Consider the following 20,371-nt stretch of genomic DNA (forward strand, 5'->3'; position numbering starts at 1 on the left):
GTTAGCGTGTGTGTGTGTCTGTATACACGTGAATGTGAGTGTATGTACGCAAACGTGAATATATGTGCGTGTGTGGACGTGGGCACGTATGTGTGTGTGCGTGTATGTATATGACAAATAATATAGCGTGAAATGTGAATGCATGTTTTTGTGTGAGACTAGAAAAGGCTTGCGCAATACTCCCCTTCCTAGGAAAAAACAATATATGCAGTGTATATATATATATATATATATATATATATATATATATATATATATATATATATATATATATATATATATATATTGTAAGTAATGTTTTCGGCAGTTGACTTTTCGTCCTGTTTTTTGCTGTTGGTGTGGTTGTTTAAAACAAAACATCAAAAACGGAATGTCAAAAACGGAGTGTGTTCGTAAAAAAAAGTATTTACTTACGCATGGAAAAGGCGTTTACTCTTTTTTTAGGGTGATATTTGTTTGGTTGTTTTTTTGTGTGTGCTGACATGTGCAACGAGTTGCTTGGACAGTGAAATGAATTGTTCGTTTGGAAGGAAAATTTTTGTTTTGTGTTGACGGTCTCTTTGCATGTGAGTCTGCGGTAATGTGTGCATTGTTTGAATGGGCGCTAGTTGCGCATTCGTTCTTGTTGAACGACGTGTGGTTGCCGGATGTCAACGAAACTTCCAAGTTGTGAGTTTATCAGCGTGCGTGGTGCATCTAAACTCGTATTGTTAATTCAACTTCTTCCTATGTGTTGATAGGGATGTCCTGTAATTGTTTCTTTGTTGTTGCGTCTGCTGTGCGGGAGGGAGTGTGTATAGGCCTATGTGATTTTGCTCTTCGCGTTTGTTGCAGGGTAATGTCAGGAAACCGAGAAAAATGTTTGTCGAGCTCAATTTTTTTTTTAAATTCGATATGAAGTCGGCAGCTCCGTGTTTGTTTTCTGCCGAGTCTGACCAGGGGTTTCGTCATTGTAGTTCGTTGAGGTTTTTGTCGGTAGGAGGTTACTTGTCTTTCTTTGTTGAAAAGTTCGTTTTTTTTCTTTATCAAATAAAACTCGCGTCTCGCTCAAAACAATTAATTTCAAAAAAGGTAGGGTCACCATGCTTGTTCGTTTCACGTCTCGTCGTGGTCGGTGGTTTGTTGTGAACTTGTAGCATAGGAGGAAATGTGTGTTCCTCTTGCATTCGGGTGTCACCATTTTGTAGGGGTGGTAAAAAATAGGGAAAATGAATTGAACTGAGAAAGAGACGAAGTACGTGTTAAATTGAATTAAACGAACTAAGATTTATTTCGTGAAGAAACAAATGAAAGAAAAGGGTACTACACATGTTTATTTTGGCGTGCATCTCTCGCTTTTAACTGGTGAGGAGGAAGGTCTATAGTTTGGCATGCGTCTCTCGCTGTTAGCTGGTGAGAGGGAAAGTTTATTGTTGTAGAGAGAGAGAGAGTCTGTGTGTGTATGAGTGTTTCGTTCAAACTCATCCATTTCATTTCATTTTAAATAAATGGGTCACCATTTCATGTTGCGTGTGGCAAGAAAAGAAAATGGAGTAGAGAAACAAAAAATGAAATGCTGGAATAAAATAAACATGTCGTTTATTTTCTGTTGAGAAATGAAAGTCTTCATTCGCCCATTGATGATTGCGCGCATGGAAGGAAAGGGTAATGCAATAGTGAAACGCGAAGTGGCAAGCCGGCCTGTAGAAAGAGAGGGTTAAGCTCAGTAGAGAGTCGCATACATGTCTGTGTTGATGGACCAAAACCGAAGGGGAAATAGAGTGAGAAAGTCAATCCAGTTCATGGAGAGAGAAAGCGTATAAAGTGTACGTACTGTTTGTTGGCTTTTTGTCCCACATAGTAGCAAGTGGTGTGAGGCACGTGCGTGCGGGTGCATACCGAAAAGGCATGCTGTCCGTCCGTAGACTGTACAGCTCGAAAGCTGGTCCTAAAAGGGAGAAGCCGCTTATTGCTCTTGCTTTTATAGGTGTTTCCACTGGTCTTTTGCGCATGTGTGGATTTCCTTTGAAAGGGAAGTGACGTCGTCCATCCGTGCATACGTTAGCATGTGTGTGTGTGTATACACGTGAATATGAGTGTATGTACACGAACGTGAATATATGTGCGTATGTGGACGTGGGCACGTATGTTTGTGTGCGCGCATGTATATGACAAGTAATATAGCCTGTAAATGTGAACACGTGTTTTTGTGTGAGACTGGAAAAGGCTTGCGCAACTGTCATCACTCCTTCTCCTTATGTCTTAATTCCATTCCAACAGTCTCGTCCTCTTCCACCCTCTGAAGGGGGTGGCAAAGGGAGGAAGAAGGAGCCTTTGCCTATTTTCGTCTATTTTCAAATATCCCCTGCCTACGAGGAGGAAGCTTTACTGTGTTTTCTGTCAAAGAGATTTTGACGTTAAATTTGTTACGGGGTTTGTTTTTTTTTGCCTTTAGAAAAAGACGTTTGTTTGAAACTCCATTGATGGTTACTAGACTTTCATTGCAATTTTGTTCCCAGTTATTAAAAAGCAACAAGGGTTTATCGACTGGAAAATTAGTCCCAGTTATTAAAAAGCAACAAGGTTTTATCGACTGGAAAATTAGTCTCTACAGGATTAACAGAAGAAACCAGTTGTGTTTTGGGGATTTCTTTTCTGTAAAAGACAGAAATTAATTTCGCCAGCTTGATGAGCAGATTATCGGCACATGTGACCGCCAGGAAAGGAAATTCCCTTTTTTTTCAAAGAACTTGAAAAAGACCAGCTTGGAAGACTATTAAACCAAAGTTTCCTTCACAGAAAAAAAAATACCATTAATACCAGAATTTATCCCGTGTAAGAATTATTTTATTTGTACACATAAAGCTTACCAAAGCGGCTTTATGAGGGTTTTTTTCTTTCCTTTGAATTTAAAGGTATCTGAGCCTTCACAAAGGAAAAATATTTTACCTCTTTTCTTCCACTTGAAGTCAAAGAGACTTTGTTTGAGATTCCCTTTCAAGAAAGAAAAAGGACATTTTCTTAAAAGAAAGACTGAACTTTAAATAAGGACTGAAAATAACTATTTTCTGTGTTTTATATGTTCTTTTCTCTAAGAACATTCTCGTCCAGTTGTAAAGAACCACAATGTGGGGCTAAGTCTAATTGGGGTGCATCGTTAGCTTCCTCCTCTTCACTGCCATCACTGCAGGGTTACACGACGCAGGTCTAGGATATGCCGAGAAATGCCATTCACCAGCACGTTGTTCTTTGACTGCATTCCCGTTACGACCCCCCTCCCCCAGCGAGTGGTACATTTTGCATTGAGTGGCTTCACCCACACCTCCTCACCCCCTTTAATGGTAGCTTCTTCACCCTCAATTCCTACCATTGCACGGATGCTGCCACTTGTATGCAAAGATGGCTCTATGAGGCATAGTTGTCTCATCTTGTCTGGTTTTCAGTGAGATGTTGTACCAAAACACCGCCTCCATCAGTGAAATGTTGCTTTTTTTCCGCAGCAGCCTTGATGGTGCGATGATTCCTCTCCACTGTCCCATTGCCACTCGGCCGATACACTGCCCTAAAAAATTGCCTTATTCCCCACTTATCACACACCTCTTTAAAGGCTTCTAATCAGAAAGCGGAGTCATTGTGCATTATCAACCAGCCCTCTCTCCAAAAATATGTCTTCAATGACCCCTCCGATCGCCCATGCAGCTTCTGCCCTGATCTCTTTCCATATGGCAAACTTCCCCGGTCCACAGTAAACCATCAACAGATACAGCTTATAACTATAATGGGTCACATCAATGGCCAATCGCTTCCAGTCCTCCACATTGTGTAACTCTCCTGCTTCATGTCTGAATGGCCCGGGGTCTATTGATTGGCACTCCTAACAGTGCTCCACTACCTCCCTGACCTCCTTCTCGGTGGTTTCCGAGAAAACCTCTCTTGCCAGAAATAACGTCCGTTCTCGACCAAAGTGGTGCATTTCATGTAACTTTTTAACTTCCTCCCCTTGCACAGCATACTGAGGAAACCTCCTTTTCCTCTTGCAGCCAGGCCTTCTTTACCTGTGTCATCGAATCTGCCGTGTTCTTTTCTGATGGGACCAACACTACAGATACCCTCAACTGGAATTCCGCTATCAAATCTGCGAGTGCTCCGAGCCTGCGCTTGATCAGCATTTCTGCAGCACTTCTGGTCCTAACACTCTTATTGCCAGTCACTGCCGACCTGATCCATGAAGCTACCATTGCCGAATCGGATTTGATTTCAATTGTTTTCAATCCCCACTTCAGGGCCAGATTGATTCCTTTCATAGCGGCCTCCAGTTCGACTACATTTATATGGGAATAGCCAGTTTTCTTTCTTAGCCATGCCACATCTTCCACAATTACACCTTTCATCTCTAATACGACGCCCAGTGCCAGGCTGCTGGCATCACACCAAATCACCCCCGCGTCTCTGCCGCTGACGTACCATTCCCCCTTTACTGGGTCTTCTTTCGTCACTCTCGCAATGATTTCTTGTAGCATGTTCGTGACCTCCTTTGTCACACGGCCCTCCCAGCCATCAGTGACCGTTTGTCGTTTAATAAAGCTGCACGTTATCCTGAGCCAGCCGGTGATTGGATAGTGTCCCACCAGTCTCCTGCAGACCGAGAAAGTTCTCGTTTTGTCAGGTCGGTTCTGATTTCGGGTATTGCATTCCCTCGTCTAAAGACAAGGCTTCCTTTGCCATCTCGGCAGAGTTTAAACCCCAACGCCGCTCCTCCATCCTGGTTTTGCAGTCAACCCATACCTCGCGACATGGCCTCTCACTTTCTCCGCTGTCACCTCTGCTTCCTCCACGAGAATGTCGTCAATGTACGAACTAGTGGCCTTGCACCGTCTTCAGCACGGCAGTCATAATTTTGGAGACTGAGCTCAGCCCAAAGCCTAACCTCGTCAAGCAATACATCTTCCCCTTGTACCGGACCAATTGATGTTGCCAGAGTTTTTCATCTGCATGGATCTGGAGATAAGCCGACTTCAGGTCGACAATCTTAGTGGTCCGCTCCATCCTCCCCCATTTCCTCATAACCTCTTCGCATACGTCAATCCCCTTTCCCCTTTTGTTTTATTTTACTTCAGTCGAAGTTCTCAGAAGTCAAGGGGCCCACAATCTGGAGCTAACACTTGAACTCTAGATGAGATACACTTAAGTTCTTTATCTCTCAAACACTGAGTTAATAAAGAAGTTGAGAATATAATTTTCATCTCCCCAATTAACCATTTTTATACGTTGCAGTATATCTTTCATTTTGGTTTCTTAGTCTTACTGGATTCCAGGACAAGAATTTATCTAGTCTGGTGGAGTATCCAGCTTTGTGCTATTACTTGAGGTAATATCACTTGGAGAAGGTGCACCATTCCTCGGAAAAGCTGTGGGGTAGCCGTAGTGAGGAGTTCTTATTTGGGCTGTGAATACTATGTGATTTTGAATATTTGGTCAGGGTTTACTTCTATGGAAAAAGTATCCTCATGCCAGATTGTTCTGACAAACCCCTGTACAGAGCGACCTTAGACACTCGCGGATAGTGGCTACTAGTAGGCATTCAAGTTTCTCTCCCCTAAGCTACGTGTCTGTTTAATTCTCTGAAATCCAGTACCGGTCTAACTTTGTTCTTTGTGGGTTGAACAACCGCCAGTAATGGTAGCACTCCTTTTTCTTCCCCTGTCCATGGTTTCAGAATTCCCTCCTCTATCCACCTCTCCACTTCTTCCTCGAGTCGTTTTCTTATTTCTCCTTGCAGTGTTTTTTCATAGCAGCTTACTTTGTTTCGTAGTTCCATTCCACCATCCACCTCTCACCATCGAACCTCGCCAGGAAATCCTCGTCCTCGATGCAGCAAGCCTCCGGTTTTTGCATTCTGATCTTTCTATCACCTTCCACTCCTGCCATTCCTACTGTGCCGAGGCGTCCAAAAGTTACTTGGCCCCCTCTCAACGTAGCGCCCCCTCCCCAGTTAGTTGATCGCACTTACACCTAAAACCACATCAACATCACCAACCTGACGATCCAACACCAGGGCTCGCAATCCAATAGGCACACCTTGCACCAGTACTTCTGCTGTTGTCTCTCCCAGACATTTCACCTCCCTACCATCCACGGTCTTAATACTCCTGGCTCCACTCCATGATTTAGCGACATTCTTCATTATCAACGTTGTGGCACAACCTGAGTCAACAAGGGCCATGGCTCTCTTCCCATTGACTACTACAGGTAACTGAGGTAACGTTTCATTTCCACATAGAAGGGGGAACCACTGGCGCAATGGCTCCCCATTACTTGTTTCCCTAGTCCTGTGAAGCGACGCAATAGCGGCTAATGTGCCCCACTCGTCGACATCGGTAGCAGCGAAATAAAGGCAATTGATAACTTTTTATTTTAATAAATTTGGATCATTTTAAACACATTCGGGTTTGTATTTCTTTTGCTCATTTCTATTAGTTGCCCATTTCTCACAAATTTGCTTTATATGTTTTTTTTTTCCTTTTTTTTCTTTCATTTTTCTTAACATGGAAAACGGATATTGATAACGAACCCAAAATTCCGTTAGTATGTGTCTTAGAAAAATAAAATAAGGAACAGCAAACTCTCTTAGTTAAGTAAATATAATATTTTAATAATTTGGGGGTCAATTTAGAGAAGATATTTTTTTTTTCTGAAAAAATTCAAGAATTAAAAAAAAAGAAATGTGACAAAGAGTTAATGTTTAATTTTGAAAAATTAAAGACACTGTGTTGCGGGGCCAGTCGTCCGGGGAGAATCGACCCAACAACTAACAAGGTAGACACAGGCACACGGTAAACAGCAAAAAGGCAAAGAGGAATGACGGACACGGGTTGTTTGGTTAAAGGCGAAGATTCGCCTTTTATTTTTAGCAAAAAAGTAGCAAAAAAAAATTAATCATTGAATCTGGTTGCCGGTCGCCTGGAGGGCCGCACGTCACTGGAGGTTAAGGTCGGGAACAGGTACTCTAGACGTAGCATGGTTCAGGGTTGTTCACTAGGTCTGGAGTGATCAGCTGGATGTCAAGGCAGTCTGGAACGGATGGTGGACACTGACGGAGGGGTCAGTGTTTGGGAATGGACAACACTGAGAATGGAGGGATCAGTGTTAAGGAACGGACAACACTGAGAACGGAGGGATCAGTGTTAAGGAATGGACGACCCTGAGAATGGACAACACTGAGAACGGAGGGATCAGTGTTTAGGAACGGACAACACTGAGAACGGAGGGATCAGTGTTAAGGAATGGACGACCCTGAGAATGGACAACACTGAGAACGGAGGGATCAGTGTTTAGGAACGGACAACACTGAGAACGGAGGGATCAGTGTTTAGGAACGGACAACACTGAGAACGGAGGGATCAGTGTTTAGGAACGGACAACACTGAGAACGGAGGGATCAGTGTTAAAGAATGGACGACCCTGAGAATGGACAACACTGAGAACGGAGGGATCAGTGTTTAGGAACGGACAACACTGAGAACGGAGGGATCAGTGTTAAGGAATGGACGACCCTGAGAATGGACAACACTGAGAACGGAGGGATCAGTGTTTAGGAACGGACAACACTGAGAACGGAGGGATCAGTGTTAAAGAATGGACGACCCTGAGAATGGACAACATTGAGAACGGAGGAATCAGTGTTTAGGAACGGACAAAACAGAACGGAGGGATCAGTGTTTAGGAACGGACAACACTGAGAACGGAGGGATCAGTGTTAAGGGATGTACGACCGGCAGGGAGCCAAGTGCGAGCAAGGTGGCAGGCGAGGCTGCAGGAGACACCAATGGCTGGAAAGCTGTAGGAATGAGCTGGAGGCGCTGAAGCGAGCCGGGAGCACTGGAGACTGGAAGTGAAGTTCGCTGCCGTGGGTCTCAAGAAGCAAGCAGTAGTGGATCGCATTTGTGAAAAAACTTATTAGCCCTGATAAGGACTGTTTGAACTGCTGCTCAGAATGGCTGATCCTGCTGCTGGTGGGTTCGGCCAACATGACTGGTAGCGTTAGGTGTTGCTCCCTGGGCAAGTTACTTTGCCAGAATGAGCTGTATTCATTTTGCCGACGTAATTCACTGGACAAAGCGGGGGAGGGCAGAGCGGTAGCTCTAAATATATCTAAGGCTTTTGACAGGGTATGGCACAAGGAAAATTAAATCATATGGTATCACTGGTAAAATACTTAGCATAATTGAATCCTTCTTAGATAAGAGAAAAATCCAGGTTGTCCTCGACGGTCGAACATCTAAACAGTGTGATATAAATGCGGGAGTGCCTCAGGGGTCTATTCTTGGACCTCTATTGTTCCTGATATTTATTAATGACCTCCCTGACAAAACTGCCTCTGAGATGAGTATATATGCTGATGACATTACACTCTATAACAGGCATGACAGGAAAACAAATGAACACATATCTAAAGAAATGGCAAAAACACTAGAGGATGACCTCCAATCTGTAGTGGAATGGGGACATAAATGGATGGTCACATTCAATGCTGCCAAGACTAAACTGGTTTCCTTCAATAACTACAAGAAACCTTCTCTGCCACCAATAGCAATGGCCAGTGACTCCCTGTCTGAGAGTACATGTTTCAAACTGCTTGGCCTAACGTTCACAGGAAACATGAGCTGGAACAATTATATTGAAAACATTGCCAGGGCCGCTGCAAAAAAGGTAGGCTCTCTCTACCGTGCTAGAAAACTACTGACACCTGAAAGTATCCTGTATCTCTATAAGGCCACCATTCGCCCATGTATGGAGTATTGTTGTCACATCTGGGCTGGTGCGTCTACTACTAGTCTCTCGCTCCTAGACAAGGTTCAAAAAAGAGTCGCCAATCTGATAGGCCCTGAATGTCATCTAAGCTTCAGCCTCTGTCCCATCGACGAAACGTTGCGTCCCTCTGCTTGTTCTACAAGTATTTTAATGGTGAATGCTCTGACGACCTGCAGACACTTGTGCCCCCATGACGCAGACACCCTCGACAAACCCGACAGGCAGCTAAATCCCACCCCCACACAGTAGAGATCCCTAGATGTAAAAGATCTTTCTACTCCAGTAGTTTCTTCCCCAGAACCGCTAGACTCTGGAATTCCATTCCAGGATCCTGCTTCCCTAACTGTACTGACATGCAGAAGTTCAAGTGCAACGTGAACCGACATCTTACTGCCCAAATCCCTACATAGTGCCCCAGTAGCTGCTGCCCCTGATAGTAGCCCCCTACATCAAAGTGGCAATGTGCCTTGTTTGGGGTGAAAATGTGCTAAAAAAAATAAATAAATAAAAAAAAAGGTTTGTCCCCATGAAAACAAACAAACGACTCTATTTAATTCTTGAATGAAATGTATGCACTCAAGAGTAGATTGGGAGTTTGTTGATTGCATCTAAATTAATTTCGTCTAAAGGGTATAAATTGTGGTAATTATTACTGACCGGAACTCGATGTGGAGGGGGGAGGCAGTGGAATTCTGGGAGGCAGTCGTTCAAGAAAAAGGTATAAAAAAGTGCTTGGTCGACTGATTTTATAGTAGTAGTAGTAGTTTATTGTCCACCACGTGGGTCGGACTGAACTTTGCGTAGCATCAACTTGTGGGTTATAAAAACACCCCTATCGTTGATGTGTAAGTTGGACTTTTTTGTTTAGACGTTACACGTTTCTATTACAAAGACAATTTGTCGTTGTAAGCAACGAGGCAATACGTTGCAACTCCAGTTAGCCGAGAAAAGCCGAGAAGGATTCTCCACACAAGTTAAGAGTTTCATTGTTTTTTCCTTCTACGTCGAGTTCAGGTTTAGCCGTTGAGTTGCAGAAACGCCTCCCCCCCCCCTTCAGTCGGTTAAAATCCGACACTTTGCAACGTAACGCAAAAAAAAAAAAAAAAAAAAATGAACGACCCTATTACTCGGAGGGAACTAGAGAGAAGGCTATCCCTTCTTCAAAGAAAAATAAGGGCGACTGTGGTGGGTATGGAAGAAGAACCTCTATCCTTGAATGTGTTTTTATCCTTTGAAAAGGATATAGAAGGATGGCTAGAGGAGCTAGAGGGTGTGTCTTGGAGTATGGAGGAGCAACTCGCTGCAGAAGAGGAAGCTGAATCGCTTGCTGAACTTTTTCAAGCTTCGTTTAGATTTAAGAGAGAGGTACGACAGAGACTGGGAGTTGTACGGACAGTCAGTGAAGGAAATACTTCAGAGGTCCTTATAGAAGATAGGAGGTCCACCAACGTTGAACCAACCTTCAACCCTCATAGTCAGGAAGCCACTAGTATCCCAGAAGCAACCAAATCCTTCAACCCAACCGCACATTCTTCCTTTTCAGTAGAACCTTTTAAAATCAAACTGAAAGGGCCACATTTCAGTGGAAGGGATTTTGAAAGAAATAGAAGAAGTTTTAAGGACTTTCTCACTAAGTTTGAGAATTGTGCAATGTCTATACCATCGGCATCAGGAAAGCTATATTTTTTGAGATGTTCTCTTGAGGGTAGAGCCCTTCAACTTATTGACCACTTGTCCGTCTCCGAAGACAGTTACCCAGTGGCTCTAAAATTGTTGAAAGAACAATACTTGGATGAGGAAGAAATACGTGGCAAAATAATCCAAGGTATATTAGATTTTCGCTTGGAGAGCCCAAAAGACTTGGTGGGGTTGAAGGACTTTATGATAAAAACGCAGGCGGACGTATGGGAACTTAGAACATCATACAGCTGTGACTTATATGATGACCAGTCGGCAGGTGCCATAATAATTTCTCAGGTATTGTTTGCAAAATTACCATCCAACATAAAAAATGAACTGATCAGGATTTCTGGAAAAACCTATCCAACATTATCAATAATCCTGTTGAAGACACCAGAAATTATTAAGCGTTTTTTGATTATTAGAAAACCTGAACAGCACCCTGTGACCAAGCTGAGGCCCCCACCTAGACTTAGGAAAGAAAGTGAAGAAGAATCACATTCCTCCCTGAAGGCTTTCAATGCCAAAGTGGAATCAAAACCACAAAAATGTGAGTTCTGTAAAAAGCACAAACATTCTTCGGAAAATTGTCCCTGCTACACCTCCCACGAAGCCCGGATTACAAGGTGCAAAGAACTTTGGCTGTGTTTTAGATGCCTAAAAAAGACACATAGGGGAGCAATGTGCCCTTTGAGAACAGCTAAAAATAGTAGCTGTAGCATCTGCACTGTTAAGGGCCACGTGACAGCAATGTGCCCAGACAAGAGAGGCAAGGTGCGTGTGGACACCTGTGTACATACGAATGACTACAGCTATGGTTTCATGTCTCTTGTAATCAACATAGTAGTAGGAAAGGGAAATAGCCAGTTGGAAATAAATTGTCTCCTGGACACCGGAAGCCAAAGGACCTACTTGGATACCTCTGTGCTGGAAAAACTGAATTGCATTTCTACAGCTAAAGAAAGTAGGTTGGAAGTGAAAACCTTTTTGGGCTCAGAGACAAGACCTTTTAAAGAGGCCACAGTGGAGTTAAGACTTATCCCTGAGAAAGTTCACACTCTTCAAATTCTGTCCAGTAATTTGAATCTTTCGCATGAGTTACTAGAGCTTCCGCAGATAATTAAAAATCTGAAACAACATCAGTTAGCAACTAAGTACAATTTCCGGGACAGTTATATTAAAATTGAGGGGCTGTTGGGAGTTGACGCCATTCAATTCATAGAACCATTTGAAATCGTCCCCTGCATGTATGGAGCCGCTTTTTCCACACCGAGAGGACTTGTACCCTTTGGTAACAGCCGTTGCTTCATGTATGAGAATCAGTTAAAACCAAGACACAAAGTAAAGAGAGGGGCAAAAATTAATTATACCTCCTTGTTGGACAAAACACCTCCACTTTCCGAGTACAGAATTAATTTTGTGCTGAATCCAGAGGAGAAATACCCAGACCCGTTAAAAGCTTGGTTTGAAGAAGGAAACGTCCAGAGAGGACTAGAAAACATGTTTAGCATGGAGTCACTAGGGTTACCTATCACAGAGGAATTCTCCACCGTGGATGAAGAGATGGTACAAAAGTTTAGGAACACTATATCCTACAAAGATGGCCGATACCATGTACAACTGCCATGGTATGAAGACAAAGTGAAGTTTGTGCCTTCTAACCACAATGCTGCTCTTAGAATACTGGAAAGAGTAGTTAAAGACCTGGAGAAGAAAGGCCTCTATGACCAATACGTAGACGTCTTTAGACAACAGGAAAATGAAGGGATTATAGAGGAAATAACAGTGACTCCAGAAGACTTTCAAAAGTACATATGGATTCCGCATAGACCGGTACTAAAACTGGCTGATCAGACGACCACAAAGGTGAGACCTGTGTTCAATTGTTCCTACAAGGGGGCAAATGCTACATCTTTGAATGAGGCAGCCTATCCAGGAGTCAACCTAATGGGAGACATGTTAGAACTGTTGATTCGCTTTAGGGCCAACAAATATGTATTATTGGCCGACATAAGGAAAGCATTCCTTATGATTCGTCTAGAGCTAGAAGAGGACCGCAATCGTTTTTGTTTCTTCTTGAAAAAAGGCAACAACTTGCATTGTTACAGATACTTTACCATCTTATTCGGTTTCAATGCAAGTCCATTTATATTAAATTATGTCTTAAAATATCATGCAGAAAAATTTCCTGCAGATGAATGTTCCCAAGTACTCAAGTCAAACTTTTATGTGGATAATTTGGTGAAAACAGGAAATGATGTAGATACTCTATCTACGTTATACTCAGCGGTGAAGGAACGACTGCAAGAGGGTAACTTTGAGATACAATCCTGTAACTCGAACAGTGCAGTGTTACAAGAAAAAATGGCGGCAGATGGAACTCTGTCAGGTTTTGATTCTGGTGTGGAGAAAGTTTTAGGGTATTTGTACAACCCTCAACATGATACTATGAAGGTCTGTTCGCACCAATGCGATGTAACCGCATCAACAAAAAGGAAAATGCTGTCTGAAGCTTCCAAAATATTTGATCCCTTGTCTCTATATCTTCCAGTGACAGTAAGGAGCAGAATGCTGATAGGAGAACTTTGGAGGCAAAAGTTGGATTGGGATGATGAAGTTTCAGAAGAGTCAAAAAAAACCTGGAAAGCTCTGGCAAAGGACTTAACAGAATTGGGCTCTGTATCATTTCCAAGGAGAGTCCTAGACGACAATAAGCCCCTAAAATTATTTCTATTTTGTGATGCCTCCAAAAGTGCATACGGCTTTTCAGCATATGCTGTACAAGATGGACAGTCTGCACTGGTGTTTGCTAAAGCAAAAGTAGCACCCTTAAAAGGTAAATCTCTACCCACTTTGGAGCTTTTGTCAGTGTTTCTAGCATTGAAATGTTTTCCCTTTATAAAGGAAGCCTTGAAGAACTCCCTGATAGAAAAAGTATATGTTCTAACGGACGCTCAAGTGGTATTGGCTTGGATACTATCAAAGTCGATAACCACAAAAAACATCTTTGCGCGCAACAGGCTGCAAGATATAACGCAAATGTCTGCAACAATCAGGTCAGAGATGAAGTTGGAGTTGAGTTTCCAATACGTGCCAACTAAGGAGAACCCAGCCGACTACATCACAAGAGGACTTTCCTTTAAAAAAATTTCAGGAACACCTTTCCTATTGGTATGAAGGCCCTGCATGGATAAAGCAGGAAGAAATTCGGTGGAACAAGCTCGAGTTAGGTTGTCTCTCGGAAGAACAAAAGGAATGCATTCATCCTGCAATGAATTTGTTTACGAGACACAACGAAAGTTCCCCTATAGTCTCTGTGGAAAGATTTTCCAACTTCAACAGATTAGTTAATGTAATGACTTTGGTTTTTAAGTTTGTCAACAAAACGTTGAAGAGAAGTGAGGACAATCACCTTCTGGCAAAAATCTATTTGATAAAGTTGATGCAAGGGGAATCTTTTGCCGCAGAGTTGGATTTCTTGTTGGATCCTGAAGGTAAGAGTCCACCAAAATTAGTGAAAAACTTAAACCTATTCCTGGATCCCTCCAATATCATTCGTTCAAGAGGAAGGATAGGTGGCTCGGAATGGCATTCCTATGAGGTGCAAAATCCAATTCTTTTAGGAAAAAGACACCATTTAACCGATTTGATCATAAAGGACACTCATCAGAGAAACCAACATTTGGGTTTAGCAACAACCTTAAATGAAATAAGGTTAAAAGGATATTGGATACCACAAGCCAGACAGGCTGTTAAAAAAATTGTGAGCACTTGTGCCAAGTGCAAAAGATACAATGCCACTGCCTTCTCAACACCGAATGCAACAGACCTTCCTAGCTCTAGAGTGAATTTGGTAAGACCATATCTCCATACCGGTGTGGATTACACCAGTCACATCTGGGTTAAGGGAGAAGTGAAGGACTATAAAATGTATATCCTCATCTTCACGTGCATGGCTATCAGAGCGGTTCACATAGAACTAGTCCCAGATATGAGTGTATCTTCATTCTTGCAGGCCTTTGTTCGTTTCACAAATGCGAATGGAATCCCCTCTCACCTCTACTCTGACAACGCAAGGACTTTCATTTCTGCAGCCAAAATAATTGATCAGGGATTGATCACTGATGAGTTCAAGGAGAAGTTTGGTTCTTATCACCTTAAGCATTGTACCATTCCACTTTATTCAGCTTGGTATGGAGGTACTTGGGAAAGGACAATCAAGACAGTTAAATCCTGTCTCTACAAAACTATAGGAAGGGGAAAGGTTGACTATTTTTGTTTATTAACCATGTTATCAGATATCCAGCGTGCCATTAATAGTCGTCCTCTGACTTATAAAAGCTCTAATGAAATGGATTGCCTAACTCCCAACTCTCTCATGAATCCAAATGTGGGTCATGGTTTAATGATAAGATTGGACAATGAAGAACTGGGACTAACAGAGCCACTTAGCAGGATCGAGTTAAAGAGAACGCTCCGTCTTCGTGAAGAAAGTTTAGAAAAGTTTAGAAAGATGTGGCACGAAGATTACCTGTTGAGCCTGAGAGAAAGAACTCTTGAGTTATCTGACCCTTCCTTTGATAATGCCATCAAAAGGGGTGACATAGTGTTAATAAAGGACCCTCTTAAAACTAGACCATTTTGGTCTATAGGTGAAGTCCTGGAGTTGATTGAAGGAAAGGATGGGTTGGTTCGTTCAGCAAGAGTGAGAAAAGGAAATGGAGCTACATTAATCCATTCAATCAACCATTTATTTCCTCTGGAGATTAATTCTCTTTCTGAAAATGTGGATAATGAAATTCTTCATGAACCAGAGGATGTGCCAGATCAAAATATATCGTCCCGACCTGATGAGAGTGTTAGAATCTGGATTTGCCCTGCATGTGATAAACCAGAAGATTTCAGACCAATGGTGGCTTGTGATCAGTGTAATGACTGGTTCCACTTTGGTTGTGTGGGCCTGGTAGATGCACCCCAAGAAGAACAATGGTATTGTCCAACTTGCAGACCAAGGCGTCGGGGTAGACCCAGTTTGTTAGGGGTCTAAAAAGAACCAGAAATTTCAGGTGAAGGTCTCAGGCAAGACCTTAAAAACTGTAACTAAAAGATGAATTCCCTTCTCTTTTCCCTATCTCACATCCCGTAAAAGACATTTTTCTTTTTTTTCATTTTTCTTTTTTTGATATGGGAATGTGTGGTAATTATTACTGACCGGAACTCGATGTGGAGGGGGGAGGCAGTGGAATTCTGGGAGGCAGTCGTTCAAGAAAAAGGTATAAAAAAGTGCTTGGTCGACTGATTTTATAGTAGTAGTAGTAGTTTATTGTCCACCACGTGGGTCGGACTGAACTTTGCGTAGCATCAACTTGTGGGTTATAAAAACACCCCTATCGTTGATGTGTTAGTTGGACTTTTTTGTTTAGTCAAGTTACACGTTTCTATTACAAAGACAATTTGTCGTTGTAAGCAACGAGGCAATACGTTGCAACTCCAGTTAGCCGAGAAAAGCCGAGAAGGATTCTCCACACAAGTTAAGAGTTTCATTGCTTTTTCCTTCTACGTCGAGTTCAGGTTTAGCCGTTGAGTTGCAGAAACGCCTTCCCCCCCCCTTCAGTCGGTTAAAATCCGACAAAATTCAATCGCCTGTTTTGCTGGTGTTTTGTTGATATATGTTCATGCGTTCCACTCGTGCTTAGCCGCATGTTTCACTCGTGTTTTTGTTGAACGTTTCACGCGTGGGTGGTGAATGCACTCGCGTTTGGAGAATGTTTCACTTGTGTTTGGCAAACGTTTCACTCGTGTTTGGTGAATGCACTCGTGTTTGGCGAATGTTTCACGTGTTTGGCGAACATTTCACTTGTGTTTAACCGGTAGGAGAAGGAAAGAAAGAAAGAGAAAACAGAAGAAAAAATGGAGGCGGTGATTTGAAACCGCGACAACTGTTACAAAGAAGCGTGAATTTTAATTTTATTATTTATTGCCAACTTGTCTACAAAGCAAAATCACACGTCTTTCGCATTTTCTTGCGTTTCACAGGTATATATATATATATATATATATATATATATATATATATATATATATATATATATATATATATATATAAAGAAGTAGAGCTAGCAGTTCTTGATTTTTAGATACGAAAATATCTTTTCATATTTTGGGGTGATTAATTCTGAGGTCGTTACACTACTCCCCTGCAAAATAATGGAGTTTTTTTTTTTGTTTGTTTTATTTTAGCTTTTTACTTTTATCATTATTATTGTTGTTCTTTTAAGTGATTGTTCATCTTGATTAATAATAAATAAATTCGTTGTCTTTTCTCCTGTTCACTGTTCTGTTGGAAATTTTTTTGTACCAATAATGGTGCTGGTGCATCCCCCATGTTTACATTTATTATTGTTTATCTGGTTCTTATATATGATTTTTTTGTGTTTTGTGTCCATTATGATTTTAGTTTCGTATATTTTCGGTTTGTACGAAACGCCCTTTAATTTGGAGAAAAGAGAAATGCTAGCTCTGTAATGACGTCACGAGCTCAACGCGTATTTCGTTCTCTTTTGTAATTCTGCTGTCGTGGAGAGTGAACGTGTTCATTGCCCGGCGCTGAAAATGGAATTTTGACGAGCCCTCCTTCAAAGAAGTAAACCCTGCAAGAAATTAATACCCGGCTGTGACGAGACAGACTTCTGGAAACTATTTACGTGACTACGGTTCCGCACGTATTTATGCTACAAGGAGTTGAATTTAAAGAAAATACCTTTTTACGTGACAAGGTATTATGGAATTTCCTATCCGGACAAGCGACGAGGTCTTGCTCCTGTAATACATGTGTGTCTATGGTTTTCATGCAAGGAAAATTCTAAAAGAACTTTAAACAAAAAAAAAGAAAAAGGCACGTGCCTAACAGGCTTTCAATTGTGAGTACGCTCCTAAAATTATTTCATATGCGAGTGTGATTAGGAGATACTACTATTTTGTATATTCTTGTTGTATTCGTTAATGGATACACACAACTTCTTTATAAGAACCAGCAGTGTTGTTATTTTTTCATTACATGTTACTTTTTTCATATGCTACCTTGGCGTTTAAGTTTAATGCCCGCAAAGGGAAAAATTTGCAACTTATTGTAAATAAAGTTTCTTCTTCGTTTCAAATCAAGACATTTATATTTTATTCTTTACCCCCCCCCCCTCTTTTGTTTCATGCTTTTTTTTCAGCCTAGTTACTTTAGCGTCGAATTTATCTGGAAGCAAGATAAATTCCGACATTTCTACCTAAAGTTTTGTTTTGTGCTCCTGTACTTTTTTGGAAGTAAACTTTCGAGTTTGTCATGTATAGTTGTAGTTGTGTCGTGTGTATGTTTTTGTTTGTTTTCAATGTGAGATGTCTTGTTTTTATTGGTAGTTTTATCTTGTGTATGTCTTTGTTTGTTTAAAATGTATGGTTTCAAACGATCTATCGAAACTTGTGTGTGTGTTTTGATTGAATTCTTCCAAGAAATATTTTGGCGTTCCCGTGGAGATAAAAAAAAAACGCTGGACTTTTGAGTGTGGGCGGCATTCTTTCATTTGCTCCAGTCGGGTGAAAGAGATTTCGGATTGTTCGTCTCAGTTACGAGAATCGAGGACAGTAAGAAGCGAGAACCGCAAATAGAACATATTGATTCAGTGCCTAAGCACCTGCACTTTTAAAACAGGAGTAAACGGATTTCAAATTATTACGCCTTTTTTCTCTCCTCCTTTGGAGAAAGACGTTTGTTTAGAACTCCATTGGGAGGTACTAAACTTTTAACGTTATTTATTTCCAGTCATTAAAAGACAACTAGTTTCTTATGACTGGAAAATTAGTACCAGTTATTAAAATGCAAACAAGAGTCTTACAACTGGTAAATTATTAGTCTCAAAGGATTAACGAAAGAAACCGCTGTGTTTTGAGAAGTTCTTTTCTGTAAAGAACAAAAATTAATTTCGCCGACGAGACGAGCAGAATATCCGCCCTAGAAAGAAAATTCCCTCTTTGTTCTAGGAACTTGAAAGATTATTTAACCGAAGTTTCCTTCAAAAGGGAAATCGTCCATAATACAAGAATTTACCCCGTATTTGTACACATAAAGCCTACCAAAGCGGCTTTATTGTTTTCTGTTCCTTCCCCTTGAATTTAAAGGTATCTGAGCCTTCTCAAAGGAAAAATTATTTTAATTATTTCTCCCATTTAAGGTCAAAGAAAATTTTTGTTCATGATTCCTTTTGGAAAAGAAAAAAAAAACATTTTGTCAAAGAAAGACTGAACATTTCGTTAAAAGAAGGACTGAATTTTAAAAAAGGACGCTTTTCTGTTTTTTTATATGTTCTTTTCTTTCAGCCTTTCTAACAAGTAAGAATTGTTATCTTTTTTGTATTATTTTTTTAATTTATTTTAATGTTTCTTAAGAGTTTTTTTTAACCCCAGCCTTGGGAAATAAAGCCAATTGATAACTTTTTGTTTTAATAAACTTGGATCATTTTAAACACATTCAGGTCTGTATTTCTTTTGCTCCTTTCTATTAGTTTCGCTTCTCCAACAAATTTGGTTTAAATGCGTTTTTTCCTTTTTTTTCCTTTCATTCATGGTAACAAACCATGAAAAACGGATTTTGGTGTCGAACCCAAAATTTCATTATTTTGCCTTTATTGTTCCACGTATTATGCGTTTACAAACAGCATAAGACATTTTCTTTTAGACCTCTTCATTTTGCCTTTTATGTTTTCAAAGTCTTATGTATTCACGAGATACATAAGACACTTCTCTAAAATGTTCTGAAATTTTCTTTCTTCTTTCAAGTCTGTTTCCAACCACGTGGGAGCTTATAAATTCTCCCGCTATTTCAACTTTTCTGCGTGACGTCAGCATATAGGTTGAGACTTCATTTTTCTTTTTTGTTACTCTTTTAGACTCTAAAAATTTTACATTTTGAGCAAGACCCATTTAATTTGAACCGGTTATTGATTTTTTTGTATGTAATTTTGTAAGCTGTTTCCCACCATTTTTGCCTGGCTTTGCGTTACCTCCCACCTTTTATTATGTGCCTCCTCCCTTGACCATGTCGCCATTTTGAATTTTTTAAGGAATTGAAATTCAAACAGTTTTGCTTTAGAATTTCTCCCCTTCAAATTTGCATTTCCTTTCATTTGTTACTTTAGTGAAACACACGTCACATTTATTGATAAGAATTTGAAAATTTTATTGATAATTTTAAAATTGAATATATTATTTAATTTTGGTATGTAGGAATTACCTTTTACCTCATGATTTAAGCGAGAATTTAATAAGATATTTACCTCCCAATAATTTAGTCATAAACAGCAGGTTCTTAAGAGATATTTTTGCTCTTCTATAATTTTTAATTTACGATAAACAATTAAATTATTTTCCCAGAGTCATAGTGGGTTTATTATTTAAAAGAAAAAGATTTATAAAGGAAATAGGTTTCCTGGAAGATAGTTTTATTCCAATAAATTGTATACGTTTAGTTCAACAAAGAATTTATTTCTTTTTTGTTAGTTCATTTACCTCCAAATTTTAGTGCCTCAGGTTTTAAGAAGAAAGTTTTAAAAGAAATATTTCCTTTCTCTGTTTTCGCCAATAGTTGGCAGTTGGATGCATTTACTTATTCGAAGAATTTGCCCCGAGAGCGTTAATAATGAAATTTAAGTTGTAGTTTCCTTCTGACTTTGGTTCTGTTCTTGGACAGAAAAGGGAAATTTCTTTGTACTTTTTTAATTTGAATAATAGGGGTCTTTTACCCTTAGATAAGAAATTGATGAATTTATTGTTCCCAGTAATAATATGAAATTCTTCTGTAGATTTCTATTTAGAAGAAAAATAAAATCCTTCTGTAGTTTTCTATTTAGAAGAAAAA

At 40.5% G+C, this 20,371-nt stretch overlaps 2 protein-coding genes across 2 annotated transcripts; both read left to right on the plus strand.

The window, feature by feature from the left end:
- Positions 1-9,981: 9,981 nt before the first annotated feature.
- Positions 9,982-13,647, plus strand: LOC145297033 (uncharacterized). Its single transcript, XM_080143256.1, has one exon. It carries the CDS (start codon positions 9,982-9,984, stop codon positions 13,645-13,647), a length of 3,666 nt encoding a protein of 1,221 aa, XP_079999382.1.
- A 178-nt stretch (positions 13,648-13,825) lies between these two features.
- On the plus strand, positions 13,826-15,517 carry LOC145297034 (uncharacterized). Its single transcript, XM_080143257.1, has one exon. It carries the CDS (start codon positions 13,826-13,828, stop codon positions 15,515-15,517), a length of 1,692 nt encoding a protein of 563 aa, XP_079999383.1.
- The last annotated feature ends 4,854 nt before the right edge of the window (positions 15,518-20,371 follow it).

Source organism: Euprymna scolopes, chromosome 17, assembly GCF_053919585.1.
Source record: "Euprymna scolopes isolate OS-2025 chromosome 17, ASM5391958v1, whole genome shotgun sequence".
NCBI classification, from domain to species: Eukaryota; Metazoa; Mollusca; class Cephalopoda; order Sepiida; family Sepiolidae; genus Euprymna; species Euprymna scolopes.